At 44.2% G+C, this 20,025-nt stretch overlaps 1 protein-coding gene across 1 annotated transcript; it reads left to right on the top strand.

Moving 5' to 3' along the window:
• Nucleotides 1-9,871: 9,871 nt before the first annotated feature.
• LOC136582373 (para-nitrobenzyl esterase-like) lies at nt 9,872-19,502 on the top strand. The gene is made up of 8 exons (XM_066583367.1): nt 9,872-10,618; nt 12,445-12,552; nt 13,036-13,232; nt 15,635-15,837; nt 17,705-17,763; nt 18,040-18,207; nt 18,961-19,182; nt 19,259-19,502. Exons 1-8 carry the CDS (start codon nt 9,913-9,915, stop codon nt 19,399-19,401), a joined length of 1,806 nt encoding a protein of 601 aa, XP_066439464.1. The 5' UTR covers nt 9,872-9,912; the 3' UTR covers nt 19,402-19,502.
• Nucleotides 19,503-20,025: the final 523 nt, after the last annotated feature.

Raw genomic sequence — 20,025 nt, 5'->3', positions numbered from 1 at the left:
CCATTACTCCGGCCCATCATGCCAAGACTTTTAGCTGCAGGTTCCTGTATGTTAACGATGTTGGCCAGGATATAAGAGGATCTGGCTTTAGGATAAGCCATCAATATTTGATCATGGAGGATCCTACCTCCGGTGATCAGCAGAACAAATAGACAGCAGTACATACTGAAGGACGGTGGCCTTGTCACTGCAGCTCAGCCAGGCTCACAACCTCAGCGCCTGCGTTTGGCCGTGTAGTTGTATTGCATATGACTGTGTACTCACACAGGGGGTCATGCGCAGTACCCTTTTTCTTCTGTTCATATTTCCTGCGTGCCGTCGCTTAGTGATGATGGAGGTACCCGCAGCCCATACAGAATGTAATCGAGTATGAGTTGTATGACCGCGACCATAGAGCACAATGGGCTCTGTGTTTCAGTTATCCGTGGTAAGATAGAACATGTTGCGTATTATTTTTCGTGAGCGGATTACACAATTCTGACTAGCTAATGTGAGCGGAACTGTGTAATCCAATCAATTGATTGAGGATCGAACGATCGTAGAATCCGCAATTCAAATCCAGTCGTGAGAGACCAGCATTCAAGTGAGGGGGGAATTCCACAACACATGGTGCAGATTATGCAATGTGGACATACGCTAAAAGGGATTCTGGCGGCAGTTTTGCCCATGCAAAGTTATTCCCAGCGGTAGGGAGCGGCTGGGAGTGGGCAGATATTTGTCAAAGCTGGTAGCAGCTGGATTAGTGCAAAAACTTTTTAGACACCAGCGCACGTCCACCACATCTCTGTGAGTGGAACAACTTCTTCCAGTCCGCCGTGTCCAATCAGATGTGCTGCAGCAATGACTGGCAGCTGTAACATAGTATGTAAGGCCGAAAAAAGACACATGTCCATCCAGTTCATGGAATGGTAGAGTTGGAAGGGACCTCCAGGGTCATTGGGTCCAACCCCCTGCTCAGTGCAGGATTCACTAATATTGACACGTTTTGTTAGAACAGTTTTTACATCAACTTTGTGCAGGTTGCAGCCTTCAGGCTCCATTACTCCAGCCCATCATGCCAAGACTTTTAGATGCAGGTTACTCTGTTAACGATTTTGGCCAGGATATAACAGAGGATCTGGCTTTATGATAAGCCTTCAATATTTGACAGCTGTGGCAGAGGATTTCTTAATCTCCATGGGGAGTCCCATTGTCACTGGACACTGTGACAGCATTGTCACAGTGTCTAGTAAAAATATATATTTTTAGCTGTCTTTGTAAGGTGCAACCAATCTCTAGCAAGGAGTCCATCATATAGGTAATTCACTCCATGGTCTAGAAATCCAAATCTTTGCTGACGGCACCAACAACGTAACCAGTTGTTCACCTCTAGAACCCTGTTCCATCTTCTTATTCCATGGCCATCCACTGGGAGAATGGATGAGAAGACCACCTGTGCTCCTAGTTGCTTCACCTTCTTTCCAAGATCTTCAAAGTCTCTGCAGATAGTTGCAAGGTCCTTTTTTACAGTGTCATTTGTACCTACATGTATTAGTAGGAATGGGTGGTGTTCTGTAGGACTGAAGAGTCTTGACAGTCTATCAGACACATCTCTGATTTGTGCACCTGGAAGACGGCACACCTCTCGTGAGGTGTCAGGTCTGCAGACAGCAGCCTCTGTTCCTCTCAATAGGGAATCCCCCACAACCACCATTCTCCTTTTCTTCTTCACAACAGCACTTTTTTTTCTCTATTCAAGAGGACTCTGTGTGCTTGCTTCACTGTTCTTTGTGGGTAGAGGCAATTCTTGCTGTACCTCTTTCTCCTTCTGCTCATTACCCCTCAATGTTGATCCAGAGGAAGGCAAAAAAAAAACCATTGATGTAGAAGCAAATTTTCCCCTTTTAGGGGAAAATATTCCTTCCTGACTCCAATCTGACAATTGGAATAATCCCTAGATAACTGACCCTTCTGAAATTATCAATGATTATAACTTCAGGCCCCTCTTGAACTGTTATTGAATTTGCCATCACCACGTCCCTAGGCAGAGAGCTCCATAGTCTCACTGCTCTTACAGGAAAGAACCCCCTTCCATGTCAGTGTAAAAACCTTTTTTCCTCTAGATGTAGAGGGCGCCACCTTGTTACAGTCCTGTGTCTAAATAGATGATGGGAGAGATCCCTATATTGTCCCCTGATATATTATACATAGGTTTTAGGTCGCCCCTCAGCCGTATTTTTTCTAAACTAAATAATCCCAATTTTGATAACTTCTCTGGGTATTGTAGTCCGCCCATTCCGTTTATTACTTTAGTTTCCCGCCTTTGTTCCTGCTCAATCTCTGATATGTCCTTCGTGAATACCGGTGCCCAAACTGTCCACAATATTTCATGTGTGGTCTGACCAGTGCCTTGTAAAGAGGGAGAACAATGCGCTCATCATGTGCCCCTAGACCCCCTCTCTGCTTTCTATCACTTACCAGTTACTTACTCACTTAGGCCGAATGCACATGGCCGGGTCGGATTCCGCATGTGGGATCCTGCAGCAGCATCCAACCAGTTGCCTGACCGGTGACCCCTGTGGACCTGTCTGCAGTATTATTCATCTGTAATGTGGATGTGCCGTCCGTCGCGCCAGCGCACATGCACGATACAGTTGAAGCTGCGCCATCGCTAGGCTATGGCACGAATTCTGTGGCCCGTCCAGTGATTGGACTTCAATGGAAGCCGTATGTGTGGAATCCGTGCTGCGATTTTTGCCTCCACAAGCGGAAAATCGCTATTGCCTTCCGCTCATGGACAGGGAAAAATGATTTTCCATAGCATGTTATGGGCAGTATGTGCTGCGGAATCCGGAGGCAGACACCCACTCCGGATTCCGCAATGCAAATACGCCTGTGTGCATTGGGCCTTAAACACAATCTCGCCCAGGCTAAGCAATCTCATTTTATATACCACCCTTTTATGCGGCACAGTATCAAACACTTTGGAAAAGTCCAGATCCAGTGACTCTGCCCGGTCCAGTCTAGAACTTAGCTCCTTACAAATCGCGTGCATGTGAAGCCCCTTCTTTCCATTGGGTTCTTTCACATGAGCGATATTTTGTAGGCTGCTATATTGCAAGAATATAAAATTGCGGCATGCTCTATACAGTCACAATTTGTGATGTTTTGTAGCCCATGTTTCCCTATGGAGCCTCCCTTTGTGTTGCATCACATTGCACGAACCTGCGGTTTTCGTGCGGTGTAATGCAACTTTTACAGTAGGAAACCCTATTGCAAAAGCCCTAAAATAAAGCCCTCTTTGCTTTTAAAAAAAAAAAAAACATCACAGGCGCTGTCCGCTCCGTCTGTGATGTATTCCTTTTTTTTAATGCAGCCAGGGCTTATTTTAGGGCTTTTACAGTAGGACTATAAAAAGGGAAACATGGGATGCAAAACCTCGCAAATCACGGTAGGGTTTACATTTGTAGCACACCTCCTCGAAAATCCTGGCAAAAGAGCGCTACAAAGTAGTGCGACTTTCTAGCACAACTATATCGCCCAAGAAAACGCAGTGATATCGCACAGAACACATATACGATTTCGCTATGATGTTCTCACTGCGATATCCCTGTCACCTGTGTGAAAGAGACCTCACAAGTCCATGCTGATACAGAGTTACTGCCTCCCCCTTTCCGCCCCCTCGCCGACTCTCGGCAAGAGAAGGGGGCAGGTCAGGGCAGGAGCTAGTGTGCTAAGCTCCCGCCCCCTCTCCTACCGGCTTAGCAATTAGCGCCCACCCCCTCCCATTGCAAATGGCAGGCAAGGGGCAGAGAGAAGAAGAGAAGGGGGTGGGAGTTTAGCAGACACACTACTAAACTCCCTCCCACCTCCCTTCTACCCATGCTACCATAGGCTCCCATAGGAGTCTATGGCAGTGGACGTATTCTGGCCAGGAAGAAAGTTCCTGAACTATCTTTCCTGGCCGATGTAAAAGCACCCTGCCGAAATGCGCTTGTATGTGCTATCTTAGCCACCCGGTCGCTTTTATGCCGCGGGAATATGCCCATCAGATGGTAGCGTATATCGGGCGGGCGTGAAAGTGTGGCCGATATATACTCGTGTGAATAAAGCCTTAGGGCTTGATCACACGGCCGTATTTGTGCAACCTATTACATATGTAAGATTTGCACGCCTAATATGCAGTGAATAGAAACCTTTGATTTCAATGGGTTCATTCACATGCGCATCCTTTTTTACATGATGTGTGATCACGTGAAAAAATATGCGTTATGTCCGGTCTTGTGTGCTTTTGCGCACCGCAAGACCCCATTGAAATCAATTGGCTTGTGTAAATGCGCGCAACATATGGGCTTGTGTAAATACGTGCATAAAACCTGCACATGTGCTGCACATATACCCACAAAATCAATGCATTTTTGTGTCTTTATGTAAACTACGCTAATTTCACTTGGGCAAGCTCGAAATCGGTCCGTGAAAACGTTTTGTGTTTAACCCCTTAGTGACGGCCCTATAGTGTTTTTACGTCCTGCTGTTGCAGGACATGTATCGAGGGAGATAGAGCCGCTATCTCCCTCCTTACAGCGCGGGCGTCAGCTGTTTATTACAGCTGAAACCCGCGGGCAATAGCCGCAATCGGACGTTTGGCCAATCACTGCTATTAACCCTTTAAATTCCGCTGTCAATTCTAACAGTGGCATTTAAATCCCCCAAACGTCCAGTACGCCCCCCCCCCCCCGCTGTGAGATCAGGGGAGCCGTGCAGGTGTCATGGCAGCTGGAGGCCTTCTGAAAAGCCCCAGGGCTGCCTTAGCAGACTGCCTATCAAGCCATCCTTGTGGGGTGGCTTGATAGACTGCCTGTCAAAAATAGTATGACGTAATGCCATAGCGTTATGTCATACTGCAGGAGCAATCAAAGCATCGCTTGTTGTGGTCCTCTGGGAGGGCTAAAAAAAAGTGTAAAAATAAGATCAATAAAGTTTTAGTAATTATTAAAAAAAAAGTTATAAAAGTTAAAAAAAAAACCTTTTGCCATATTTGCAATACAAAAATCAAAGTAATAAACCAAAAATACGTGTTTGGTATCGCTACGTTCGTAAAAGTCCGATCTATCAAAGTAATTTACCCCACACGGTAAACATGGTCCGAAGAAAAAATAAAGAACCCCCGAAATGCACTATTTTGGTCACCCTATCTCCGAAAAAAAATGTAATAAAAAAAGTGATCAAAAAGTCAATTGTATGTGAAAATAGTACCAACGGAAATGACAGGACGTACCACACAAAATGAGCCCTCACTTTACTATGTCGACAGAAAAATAAAAAAGTTATTGCGCACAGAAAATAATTTAAAAAAATTAAATATCTTAAAAAAAAAAAAAATACAAGTAGTACAGCAAAAAAAAACTATATAAGTTTGGTATCGTAGTAATTGTACTGACCCATAGAATAAAGTTATTGGGTCATTTTTGTTGCAGTTTGTGTGCCGTAGAAACAGGATGCACTGAAAAATGGTGGAATGTCGTTTTTTTTTTTTCCATTTCTCTCCGCTTAGAATTTTTTAAAAGTTTTTCAGTACATTATATGGTACGTTAAATAGTACCATTAAAAAATACAACTTATCCCGCAAAAAACAACAAGCCCTCATACAGCGATGGCGATGGATAACTAAAGGAGCTACGATTTTTTAAAAGGGAGGAGGAAATAACGAAAATGGAAAAAAGCAAAAAAGCTCTCCAAATAGCAGATAAAATGGCTTTGATACACTTCTGTGGACACAGTATCACATTAGGCGCGCTGATACATCGATGGCCCTGTAAGGGGTTGTGCAAGATTAGAAAAATATAGTAGTTTTTTTTTCCCAAAAACAGCACCACATCTGACCAGAATCCGTCTAATATTGCAACTCGGCCCCATACACGTCAATGCATCTGAGCTGCAATACCAGACACACCCTGTGGACACATGAGGCACTGTTTTAGGAGGAAAGCACCCATGCATTTCTAACCCTGGATACCTCCTGTGCTGATTCTCATTAACCCCTTAATTCCATAGGACGTAAATTTACGCCCTGGCAGGGTGGTAGTTAAAGCAACAGGACGTAAACTTATGTCTTGTGGATGGCAGAAGTGAGCCCATGTCATCCCACAGTGGGAGCTGGCTGTGACTGACATCCGGCATCCCACTGCCACAGCGGGTATCGATCAGAACACTGATCCCGCTGTTAACCCTCTACATGACACAATCAACGTAGATCGCAGCAAGTAAAAGGTACATCTGTGCAGGAACTATCTTTCCCGGCCGGAATACAGCTGCTACCATAGGCTCTTATGGGAGCCTATGATAGCTGCCGGAAAAGGGAGGTGGGAGGGAGTTTAGCAGCATGTCTGCTAAACTCCCACCTCCTCCTCTCCGCCCCTTCCCACTGTTTGCAATGGGAGGCGGCGGGAGCTTAGCAGACTAGCTCTTACCCCTTTCCCTTGTCGAGGGCTGGCGAAGGGGCATAAAGGGGGAGGCAGTTTAGCAGAGCTGCCCAATGGCAATCCGGGCTTGGTGTATACACAACAGACCCAGGCCGTCTAAACGGGCGCACAAATAGCAGATTTGTGCGCCCGTTCACGCGATTTTCGGTCACGCTGTTGCCGTTACACAGACTGTAGTGGCCCAGTATATGCTTTCCTGGCCCCTCCATAATGACATACATGTATGTCTTATATAAATTGAAAATGGGAGATGCGCTTTGAGGGACGTCCAAAGATAGGACATGCGGCGATATTTTCCTGCACTGTGATGCGGGATAAAGTAATACTTGTGTGTATGACCCCATTCAAAAGAATATTCATATTCATGCGAGATTTGTGTGTCTTGCAATGCACAAACATCACACAATTTTTCTCAGCCTGAGGGCTTATTCACAGGAGCGTATATTGGCCACTATTTTCTAAGCTCCCGCCCCCACCCCTTGTCCGCAGCCAGCAATGGAAGGGGCGGTATGGGGACGTAGGTTAGCTCTGCCCCCTCCCATTGCAAACAGCCGGAGAGGAGGAGACAGGCAGAGAGCCGGCAAAGGGGAGGACAGCTCAGATGGTAGCAGATATACGCTCCTGTGAATAAGCCCTTATAGTGATCAAAAAAGCCGTATCTACCCCAAATGATACCAAGTTATGGGACTCTGAATGCAACGATGAAAAAAATAAAACTAAAGTCTAAAGAAAAAGGATTTTTTTTGTGCAAAAGTGGTAAAAAAAAAAAACCCAAAAGACTTGGCATCATTATAATCGTACCAGCCTGCAGAAAAAAATGTATTGTGTCATTAAGGCTAATTTCATACGAACGGCTTAAAGGCGCGGCAGGAGGATTGCTTTTCCCCGAAGTGATGTGAAGCTGTTTTGACATGAAAACACCTCGCATCCCCGGAGAATTCACACGGGTGACGAGCGCGATATGGGGCGGGATTCACAGCCTCATATCTCACTCTCCATTGTGAAGTTAGCCCTCCTGATTAACTCTGTGTAAAAAAATTTATGTGTTTTCCCTCCCTGCCCTTCCCCCAAAAAATGTCTAAAAGTTTTACAATGCATTATATGTACCCTAAAATGGTAGCAATAGAAAATACAGTTTGCTACACAAAAAACAAGCCTTCATACGGCCATGTCGATGAAAAAATAAAAACGTTGTGGCTTTTGAAAAGAGCCACGATAGACCATGTCTTTAAGTGTTTAAAAGTCAATCAAGAGCATACATTGGTCGAAAAGTAGTTAAACCAGTCGACTGCCTGAGCCCATCCACATCCGCAATCTGATGCCAGCAGCTTCTGTGCAGAGCTGCGGAGCACGTGGGGTTTTTCTCGCTGTGAACTCCAGCGCACGGGGACCGTAAGTAATTCTTGCTGGTTTTGTTTTGCTTTTATTCATGCCTACCATTTTGTTTAACCCTTTATTTCCCAATTTGAGTTGTCTGCAAGACCTCCTTAATTCCACAGCTCTTCAAAAGCACAATATTAAATTCTACGGCAGAAGTAAAGAAGCGCAGATTTTAACAGGTGTAGAATTCAAGTCCAGTAGGGGTAACATTGTGATGCAGGAATGTCCACACGGACTAATTCCCTTATAACAACCTTCTTACTGGTAGAGACAGCAGCAGAGTTCCTCAGAAGTGGGCAATAATTCTTAAGGTGTGGAATCGCGTCTTTAAGCTGCTTTGATCAAGTGAGAGGTCCATCTCCCTCCTTACATGTGCATTTGGATAACCCAAATATGCACATATATTACCAAAGAGAGAGGGAATAAGAGAACAAAGTCTGGGCTGCTGAAAAAGGCAAAGCAAGAGATAAAAGGATTCCCGGAACTGAACCGTGGATAAAAATCGAAGAGATATCAATAAATAATAATCTTTATTTGTGTAGCGCCAACTCATTCCGCAGCGCTTTCAGGGAGAACACAGACAAATACAACAGATTACATGTGATATACTTGCAGTTTGAAACGAAGGGGTGGGGGTGATACAGGAGGTACTGGGGGGGGGGGGGGACACAAGTGGAAATCAGTTATTAGGAAGCAAACGGGGTGGGGGCAGTAAGGAGATGCAGGGGTAGAGGTCATATGCAATAGGCAGGGTGGAAGGTGTGAGAAGCCGTGGAAAGGGGTAGGGGGACTAGGTCAGGAGATTTGGTATGCGCCCCTGAAGAGGTGCATCTTTAAGACACGTCTGAAATTTCTTGCATCTAGGATTGTCCGGATGTCTTGGGGTAGAGCGTTCCAGAGGATCGGTGCAGCTCTGGTGAAGTCCTAGAGGGGAGCATGTGAGGTTTGCATTAGAGGGGTGTGTGGGTTGGGTGGTGTACGGACAGGAGGGAAGCGATGTACAGTGGTGCGGTGCCATGGAGAGCTTTGTGGGTGAGGAGTTTAAATTCCATTCTGCAGTGGATGGGCAGCCAATGCAGTGACTGGCATAGTGCAGAGGCATCTGAGAAACAGCTGGATAGAAAAATGACAAACCACCACGTGACAAACCACCGTTGATAATTGCTACCCGTAGTAGACCCTTTGCCATTGCGCACGACTAGTCAGGCCCTTTGCTGCCATTGCGGGGAAAAACGCGGAGCCACCGATGACCTCCATCTTTGGTCTCCCACACCTTGGCTCACCTACGCTTGGCCATCACACAAACACATGGTAAATGTTAAGGGCTCATTCACATCAGTGTTGGACACTCAGTTGGGAACCTCCCTTGCTGAATTTTGTTTAAAAACAGGAGAAAACAGTGCCGCATGATGTGTTAGGCTTCCTGCGAGAAAACTGTACAGACCCAGTTCTGTCATAAGACAGATACATGCAGCCAGGGGGTGCTGTTTTCCTGCTCCCCAAACTAGACCACTGCACACTGATGGGAATGAGCTTTAAGGCAGCTTACTGGCACAATTTGCTCCAGAAAATGGACAATTTTCAATAGTGAACCTGCCCCATGATATAGGATTTGGCAACTTATTGTTCACGCAATTATTCACTACTGCACTTGGGTACAAAATAGGCACTAATTACACGTGGCGATTCCTTGACATTGCAATGTAATTGTATTGACGTGCTACAGGGAAGGCAGATAGAAAGGGTGTATGATTGCCTGATCATGGAGTGATTGCTTCTAAACACAGATTTCAAAATCTTACTATCAATATTATTTCTTTTTTTTGTAGCTTGCTTGAAGATTTGTGACTATAATTTCCACCATCTAAAGTGGTTTTCTACAAATATGGATACCTCCAGATGACTGTAATTTTTCTAATCACATTCATTATAAAAGCTCCTTAAAGGATGCCATGTAATGCTAATAACTGGATGATAAAGAAGGTGCTACCATCGTTCTTGCTTAGCAAGTTCCTTTGAGCCTGAAGGCAAGACTGGATGTCTCTATCTCCTTTGTTTAACCTGTGTCTCCATGATTGGCAGATGTGTGAACACGCAAGGAGAGGTGGGATCCCAATGTGAATATAAACGTTTGGTCCACTCTGATGATGAAGAAGAGCAGGACACATCTCTAGACAAGGACCTTGATATACCAGACCCTTCTTGCATCTCTCCAACTTTCAAGACTATGGCAGCCTTGTTTGGGGGTATCGTGATACTGTGCTTGGTGGCAGCCAGTTTGGCATATCGATCTGGAAATTCCCCATGCACCTCGGTAGATGTGACTACATCATGTGGCAAAGTACGTGGCCAGCACTGTAACAAGATTTATACCTTTAGAGGGATTCCATATGCAAGTCCTCCCAATGGATCATTACGCTGGAGACCCCCACAGGAACCTACCTGCTGGAGTGACACACTGGATGCTACCAAGTTCAAATCCATGTGTGCCCAAGTGAGGACTCTGAGTGCAACAGGTGAAGTGATGGGATCAGAAGATTGCCTCTATATCAATGTATGGACACCTTCACTGAATCACGATGCAAACTTACCTGTTATGGTCTGGATTCATGGTGGATATCTTCTCATCTTCAGTGGAGCTGAAACTGGATATTGTCCTACTGAGGAACTGGCTGGCTACAGTCAGATGGTCCATGTTAGCTTCAACTACCGTCTAAACGCATTCGGATTCATGGCTTTGCAGCTGCTGAGAGAAGGATCCCCCACCAATACTTCCGGTAACTACAATACCCATCTAACCTCTTTGATCAGATTCATAGTCCATTTTCAGAATGTCAATTTTACTATATAAATGCATGTTTCCAGGTAACCGACTATAGTTGGCTCCATTAAATAACGGATCACTGGGTGAAACTGATGCGGTGTTATACCTTGTGCAGGTAGTGAGGGGCGGAGCATGATGCAGGGATTCTCTCTCTGGTGGTCTTTGTACCATGCTCTGCCCCCTCAGAACACGCACTAGGCATAACACCATATATTCGTTTTGCCAGAGTATTTAATAACCTGTTCTTCACCATTGTACTGAAATTCAAAGTGCGCAAAAATAAATAAAAATCATAATGCTAAAACTCAGGATGCATAAAGTTTAGTAGAACATGGAAGTTGCATTCCCAATATCGTTACACCCCTAGGTGCAGACAGTCTTAGTAAATGAACAGCAAGCATACGAACATGTAATTAATATAATCAGCTGCAGGAGCGTCAGCGTACCCGGACGGTCCTGTCATTGCTCAGAGTGCCTCAGGCACATTTCTAAATGTATAATACACTTTCTAGCATTACTTCCCAGTTTGTGTGAAAACAAACTGATTTTGGTGGAGGTACTTGCTTCAGATTTATTTGCTCTGAGCTACTTTTTCCCTCAAACCACCCTGGTCAGTAGACTTTATAGGAGTTATCCAGGAAGGGATAAACTTGCCCATTCCAAGTTTGGGTCCCTCTTTAGTCCAATGACTAAAGGTGCTTTTATAAGATGGAACGGTTTGTTCAAACAAGTGAAAGTGAATGATTAATCATTCACTTTTTGGTCATTGTTCATTTTATGCAGGCACAAAAATCATCGTTGGCTCGTTCACTTATTGTTCGGTTTAAATGTTGCTCGTTCAAACAGTAATCGGCTCGTGTAAATGGACCCTAGGTCGTCCCTCTTCTGTGTCACGGTCAATACAAAGACAGCGAAGGGGGCTGGTTTATATAGTAACATAGTATGTTAGGCTGAATGAAGACCATGTCCATCTACTTCAGCCTGTTTCAACCTCCTTGTTGATCCAGAGGAAGGCAATTGAAATGAGCTAGTCAATGAGAGGTCAATGCTACGTGACCCAGTGACATTGGCACTACATAGGGTTTTTTCTTCTCCAGTAGGTTGATAACTGGGTGTCCAGGTGCTGGAATATTCAAAGATCAGCTATAATGTGTCAGGGAGTTGGGCAGCAGGTATTTTATTTCCCTGTAGAACTGCCACAGGAAAAATTAAATATTACACTGTACCCTCCATTGGCTGTGTTGGGGCTCATTCACATGGACGATAAAACTGTGCAAGTTGCCTGCGTTGTGAGCCGATAATATAACCCGTTCTGTTCAATGGGTCTATTTACATGGGCAAGCTTTCTCTCGCAGCGATGCTGCAAGCCGTAACAATCGCAGCGTGCTCTGTCTTCATGCAAGTCTCGCACTAGAACATGCAGATGTGCGGTCTCCTGCACATCGCACAGGACAAGGACTCGGTGTTCATGTGCTATGTGATGTGAGTTGCTCCTGAGAATGTTGGGCAAGACTTGCGCTTGCCCGTGTGGATCTGCCCTGATGTATTGATGGTCCTGAAAGGTAAGACAAGCTCTCTGTAGTCTTTCTATTCTGTTAAAGAAAGAAGGATCCTGAAGCTCTTGAGCTCCGTCTAAGAATTCCCTAATAAGGTATTCTAAAATATAGTTTTATAAACCCGACCACCACTAATGCCCGTGCTCGAGGAATTTGTTCGATATTAGGTGGAATTACTTTTATTTCTTGTGATGACCTTTCTACACCTATTACTGCCCTCCAGGTAATTATGGATTCATGGATCAGATTGCTGCACTAAAATGGGTACAGAAGAACATCAAGTCTTTTGGTGGAAATCCAAACAAAGTGACCATCTATGGGCAGAGCTCAGGTGAGACCAATCACTAATCTATCTCTCCTAGGATGCAATATCATCAGCCTATAGTCGTTACTGCATCCTTTCAATCTATAGCTATATAAGTGCAATGCCACCCAAGCGATCCATACGTCACCATAAAGTCCTGTCTGGGTATCCATCTGCCATGCTCTGGTGCTCAGAGTAGTTCTTCCAAAAGAACCACCCAGCTCGGGAGATCTGAGTGCATCACCTCTATGCCGAACATCATGGTCTCCAATACTTGGAGCATTTAGAGGCAAGGTTCAGATGAGTCGGTTCATGCAGGTATTCCTTTATCTCAGGTTGTCAGTGGAGAACATTATCTTCTGCTCCTCTGACTTTCTGAACCCCAGCCAGTTGATTTGTTGGCGTTCTAACATTTAAGTTTTATTGTTTTCTGCTTATTATATTTCCAGTCCTCTTCTATTCTATTACAGGAGGAGAGGATTTCCTCTCACTTGATTTTTGTTTTTGCAGGAGGCACCTCAGTGTGGACATTGATGGTGTCACCTTTGGCCAAAGGTCTTTTTCACCGTGGCATAGACATGAGTGGATCATCTGTATATAAAGCCACTATGGAGGAGGCAGAACAGATCAACCTTGTATTCCTGAACCACACGGGCTGCCGGGATGCTCAGTGCTTGTGGAATCTCAATATAAGTCAAATCCTTCAGGTAAGACTATGTTCCTAGGAGACGTATCTCTTCTTTTTGGCTTTGAGTATATGCAGTGCCCGAACCAGACACGCCAAAGAAGGTGAAACCACGGGGACTGTAAGATGGATGTGGCTCTGTAATCTCTCCTACCAATGGCGGCAAGGCGCCTGCTCGGTCGCGCACAGTGGATAAAAGAATGCAGACTATCGATAAGCAGAGTGATGGAAAGGAAACATATAGCTAACTTAAATTAATTCAAATCTCAAGGTCCAGATGAATTACATCCTAGGATGCTAAAAGAAGCAGCGGAGGTAATTGCTGAAGCACTTGCAATAATCTTTGAAAATTCCTAGAGAATAGGAGAAGTCCCAGAAGATTGAAAAAGGGCAAATGTTGTCCCCATCTTCAAAAAATGGGAGAAGGTGTCCATGCTAAAGGCCCGTGAGCCTGACTTCTATACCGGGAAAGATCTTTGAACAAATTATTAAACAGCATGTATGCAAGTACTTGGATAAGAATGGAGTAATTAACCAGAGCCAGCATGGGTTTGTAACAAACAAGTAATGGCAGACGAATCTAATTTCCTTCTGGGACAGAATCATCGACTGGGTTGATCAGGGAAATGCGGTCGATATAGTATATCTTGGCTTTAGTAAAGCATTTGACAAAGTATCTCATACCATACTTACTGAAAAAATGACCAAATATGGGATTGACAAGGCAACTGTTAGGTGGATTCAGAACTGGTGATCATACTCAAAGAATGGTCATAAATGGCTGCACATCCAAGTGGACAAATGTATCAAGTGGGGTACCACAAGGCTCTGTCCTAGGCCCAGTGTTGTTCAACATTTCTATAAATGATCTGGAGGAGGGAATTGATGGGAAACTGATCAAATTTACAGACGACACAAAGCTTGGAGGGAAAGCTAACACTAGGGAAGAGAGGGAGAGTATTCAAAAAGATCTAGAAAAGCTTGTACAGTGGGCGGCGACTAACAGAATGGTATTTAACAAGGAGAAATGCAAAGCCCTACATCTGGGCAAGAAAATGGAAAAAGCACATACAGAATGGGAGGAATTAGGCAAAGCAGCACATGTGAAAGAGACTTGGGTATACTAATAGATCATATACTGAACATGAGTCAACAATGTGATGCAGCAGCCAAAAAGGCTAACACAATTCCGGGATGTATTAAGAGAAGCATAGAGTCTAGATCACATGAGGTAATTATACCCCTCTACTCTTCCTTAGTCAGACCCCATCTGGAATACTGTGTCCAGTTCTGGGCACCCCACTTTAAAAAATACATCAACACACTGGAGCAAGTTCAGAGAAGAGTTACCAAGATGGTGAGCGGTCTGCAAATCATGTCCTATGAGGAATGGTTAAAGGATCTGGGAATGTTTAGCTTGCAAAAAAGAAAGCTGAGACGAGACTTAATAGCGGTCTACAAATATCTGAACGGTTGTCACAGTGCAGAGGGATCAGCCCTATTCTCATCTGCACAAGGAAAGACTAGAAGCAATGGGATGAAACTGAAAGGGAGGAGACACAGATTAGATATTAGAAAAAACTTTCTGAATGAATACAGTCTTTATCTTCAACGCTCTCTTTATAGCTAGAGCTGACACAGCAGAAATCCCACAGACCTGGTTAAACGTTAGAGTTACTGGAAAAGTAGTGATGTAGTTACATGTCCTCCTCCGACGACCTCCTAAGCAGACTCTGCTCGCAGACTGACCTCTAACTCTTTTTTTTTCATTTCCTGTCTTGTTCCCGCACTTTCTCTCCTCCCCCTCAGCATAGAGTCTCATAATATGGTTTCCCACTCTGGGCTCTAACTCCCACCCCGCTACCAATCAGTGGGGGCATGCAATACAGCCAATAAGCAGCTGGCTGTTGCCAAGCTTTTAGTTTAGGAAGAAGAGGGAAACCAGGTTTCTCCGGCGTACGGCACCTCCTATGCCTCCTTGGAGCACATAGGCAGGTGTGACAGGACAATGATTGTCTGGCTATTCTGGAGGACCCTCTGGACCACTATATATATATAGCATATTACCACTTATATTTTTTAATGCATTTTCACAATTGCACTATTTTAATCCTTATTTTGTATCAGTATTTGTAAGCCAAATCGGACAGCATATGGACAGGTGTCAGCATGCTGTCCGCTGAAAGTTGCGCCTGAGTTGCATACGGTCGTCTGAATCTGGCCCAGGTCTGAAAATAATTGGGTTTATAGACACAGGATACCTTCTTGAAATCTGGCCATGAAGAATTCCTGTAAAGTGGAACAGATACTCGGCCCCAGTGTCCCCCGTTTGTATATGTCTTGTAGTAAGTACATCCAACACTGTACCCATTAGCATTCTTCATTAACCTCACACTTTGGATCTTTTGTCCCTTTTATTCTTAGTCTGCCCCGTGGATTGAATACCCAAACTGGGCTGCAGACGACTTATGTGACCTACCGCAAAAAGGAAAATTTGTCGGCCCATTGACTGTGGTGGATGGATACGTGGTGCCTGCTCCTCCACTGGATGTATGGAAACAGAGAAAAACGGGTTACAGCGATGTGCCGTATGTGATTGGTACCACCCTTCAAGAAACAGAATTTGCGTAAGAAACCTATTATATAAATACTAATACCGGTCATATAATAAAGCTCTGACACTCCGGATGAAAGTTGGCCACCATTTAAAAAAAGCTTAACTAAGTTGTTGAGGATCTGGCTGTTGTCAAACTTCTTCACAGTTTTCATGTAAAAGAGCAACTGGGAATGTAGCTCTGAATTACAGTAAGGCTATGATTTAAATATGGAGCAAAAGCCCTTTTAACATCTTACATCCTTTAGACCTACTAAGGAATGTTCCTTACTGTGCTGCTACCTTTGAAAGGAAAAATCAAGCATGTGCTTCCTTCACCCCTTGACAACCTGAAATGTTTTTCGATCCTGCCTTTCAAAAACCATAGCTACTTAATTTTTCATCAATCTAGAGCTATGAGGGCTTGTTTTTTTCAGGGCAAGTTGTATGTAACATACCATAGAATATATTGTATAACTTTTGGAAATGTTTAAGTGAGCTGAAATATAAGGAAAATGCAATTGTGCCGTTGTCCCCCTCCCATTATACTTTTTATACAAGCCTTGTTCTCCCTAAGGAGAAAAGATAGCGTTTCTGCCCCCCGTCCCAGGCCTCTCACTAGCAAAGCCAGACTCCAACTGTACACTGATGAAGGGCAAAAACCCTGAAACAGCTGTCTGTACATGGAGTCTGGCTTTGCTTGTAATTCCTGGTCACTGTAACAAGGCTTTTATAAAAAGTCTGACTTTAGCTTGAAGGAATGCTGCCTTCCAATAGGTGGCACTATGGAGGATTTATTTCATCTCCCTTATTTGCATATTACCCAGAGGAGTGTGCATGGCCATTTGAGTCTCCTTACCTAGTTTATAGTTGCTCTCCCTAAGGAGAAAAGATAGCGTTTCTGACCCCTGTCCCAGGCCTCTCACTAGCAGAGCCAGACTCCTACTGTACACTGATGAAGGGCAAAAACCCTGAAACAGCTGTCTGTACATGGAGTCTGGCTTTGCTTGTAATTCCCAGTCATTGTAACAAGGCTTGTATAAAAATGCTGACTTTGGTTCGAAGAAATGCTGCCTTTCAATAGGTGGCACTGTGGAGGATTTATTCCATCTCTCTTATTTACCTACAGTTATAGTGACACCAATTTTATATAGTTTTATGTTTTTTCGACTTCTAAGAATTAAAAGAAAACACTTTAATTTAAAAAAAATTGCTTTTTGTCCCCATATTCTTTGACCTATAACTTTCACTTTTCCACAGATGGGCCTGTTTGAGGGCTTGTTGTTTACAGGGCGAGCTGTAGTTTGATATTGGTACCATTTTGGGGTACATACAACTTTTTTATCATTATTTATTCCTATTTATTTGGGGGCAAAAGGGTGTTCAAAAAATGCAATTCTGGAATTGTGCATTTCTTATGACATTTATTGTGCAGTACAGATAATATAATATAAGTTCAGACTTTTACAGATGCAACAAGACCAACTTTTTTTGGTTCTACTTATACTGGCAAAAGGTTTTTTTTAATCCTTATAAAAACTGTGTTAAATTTGTTTTGACATTTTTTCCCCCATAGGGAATTTGAACTTGCAATCTTCTGATTGCTTGCATGTTATACTACAATACTTCTGTACTGCAGTATATTGTACTTTTACCAAGAGCCTTCAAACGGCCCCAGTCTGATATCGCAACCCACATGATATGCTTTATGTAATCTGGCCATCACACCAAACCTCGCTTCCTGGAAGAGGACACTGCCTCAGGCCCAACTTGCCTCATAGCAAATGTACCCCTGGATGGAAGGGAGGCACCTTTCTATAATTCGCCTCAGGCATCAGAGAGGCTAGGTTCACCCATGGACCTACTAAACTCTTTATACTAGTCTTGTTTTGTCTTTGCAGCCCACGTTACGCCAATATATCTAAGTGGTCGGCCGAAGATTACCATTGGTTTGTGAATTGTAAGTAACATTTACAGCAGAGGCGTAACTTGAAGCTCCTGGACCCCAATGCAAAACTTGTAACAGGGCCCCCAACTATAATGCTTTACTCATAGTACTGGGCTCCCTATATGGAGACGAGAGGCCTTATGGGCCCCCTAAGGCTCCTGGGCCCGGGTGCAACCGCATCCCCTGCATCCTCTATAGTTACGCCCCTGATTTAAAGTATAAAGTAACATGGATCTTACAGTATGCAGTAAAAGCTTCTTATATTCCTCTGTCCATCCTCTTTTCTAGCACTTCTGAACACATTTGGAGGAAGTCTTTCAGCCCAAGCCCTGGCTCTGTATCCCACCTCTGAGTTCTGCTCCCAGCCTGAACGATGTGTGGAGAAGGCTTACATGACTATGGTGTCAGACATCAGGGCTTCATGTCCTAACAATGTTCTGGCCCGACTAGCGGCAGGTATATTGACGACATAACCTTAGTGATTAGGCCTCGTAAACATAGCTCAGAAAACAAATGTGCCACATAAGCTTCCCCACTGCAAATACATCATGGAATTATCAATCTACCATGAACACATTGTTCTGATCTTTGTACTGTCAGTGCAGGAGGGCTGGACATAGTCATCAGCTTCAAGAGCAGAAGTGCCATGGCAGGCTTCACTCTCATTGGAATCAATGGGAGCTGAAGTGTCTATTACACTTCTGCGTCAGACCCTGGTGTCCGAGACAGAAGTATAATAGCCAGTTTCAGCTCTCATTGATTTCAATGGGAGTGAAGCCCACTAAGGCACTTCCCCTCCTGTCCCCTGGCTCTACTGCACTGACAGTGGCTTGGGTAATCGTTTGATCGCCAGGGATTGCAAGCGGCAGGTCTCAGTTGATTAAGTGATGACCTATCCTGGGGATAGGTCAATAGTTTTTGCCTGGAAAACCCCTTTAAAAGGGAGAGGGGAGTAGAAAATCTGGGGAAATCCTTAAAATGTTTTTTATTATGACTGCAGGGCCCCCACAGATTCGTAGGATACACCGTTAATTTATCTGCTGTGCAAGGGACAGGAAGGGAGAGCACGTTTTGGCATTGTCAGGTATACAAGAGGTCAGACCCCCACCTATCAGTGTAATGGCATAACCTAGGAATGTACCCCTTTAATATTGAAAATTGCAGATTAACATGGATGACTTTTGTTTTAATTATTGCTTTTCATTTCAGAGACCCTGACCAGCCCAGTCTACCGCTACCAGGTCACCTACACTCCTTCCCGTCCAACTAAAATCAACGACCTCTTCCCCTACAACAGCTATTTCGCCTTCCACATACTGGATACAGTAGGATTTTTTGGAACACTGGACTTCGCTTTAGGGGAAACATCAGAAGATGACCGCACCTTCCAGAGACTGATGAGGAAATACTTATTACACTTTGCCAAAGAAGGTAAGAAATGGATATCAAGTACTACAACGTTGACCAGATGTCTCCACCGTATCTTAAGCCTCTTTCTTATGCACAGGGACCATGCCACCCGAGTGGCCCGAATATCCTGACGGGACTGCACTTCTATCTACGACGCTGCGAGTAGAGAAGAACTATCGCTCCGCTCAGTGTGCGCTGTGGGAGAACAACGACATGTTCCAATATGCCTGGATCAATTGAAGGGCGAAGGTTCTTCACTTCCTGCACTATTTTCCAGAGACGGCTAAAATAGTGCATTAAACGGAAACGAGTGTAAAAATAAAACTTTACAATGGCCCTGATATTCTTACTGGTTTTCCTTGGAGATCTTGACTGTTGCACAAACTATCAAATGTGTTGAGTATCACTTTGATTGGATGGTCACTACAGCCAACAACAGCACTTCTTGTCAGGCAAGTTTGGCAATGACATCCGGAGGGGCCTTTCCACCCAAAATATATTCATGCAGAATTGCAGTTGCTGTAGCATACATGGTAACATAGTATTTTAGGCTGAAAGAAGACAATGTCCATCTAGTTTAGCCTTTTCCACCTAATGCCTATATCCTGTAATATCATAACGCTCTAAAAAGAGGTCTAATCCCCTCTTAAACCCCTCTATGGATTTTGCCATCACCACGTCCTCAGGCAGAGAGTTCCACAGTCTCACTGCTCTTACAGTAAAGAACCCCCTTTTATGTTGGTGATGAAATTTTCGTTCCTCTAGACGTAGCGGATGTCCTCTTGTTACCGTTTATGGGAGAGATCCTTGTATTGTCCACTAATGTATCTATACATAGTTATTTGGTTGCCCCTCAGGGCGTAT

This window comes from Eleutherodactylus coqui, chromosome 11 (assembly GCF_035609145.1).
Source record: "Eleutherodactylus coqui strain aEleCoq1 chromosome 11, aEleCoq1.hap1, whole genome shotgun sequence".
Taxonomy (NCBI): domain Eukaryota; kingdom Metazoa; phylum Chordata; class Amphibia; order Anura; family Eleutherodactylidae; genus Eleutherodactylus; species Eleutherodactylus coqui.
The sequence above is the reverse complement of the archived record's forward strand: the minus strand, read 5'-3'. Positions and strand labels throughout refer to the sequence as shown.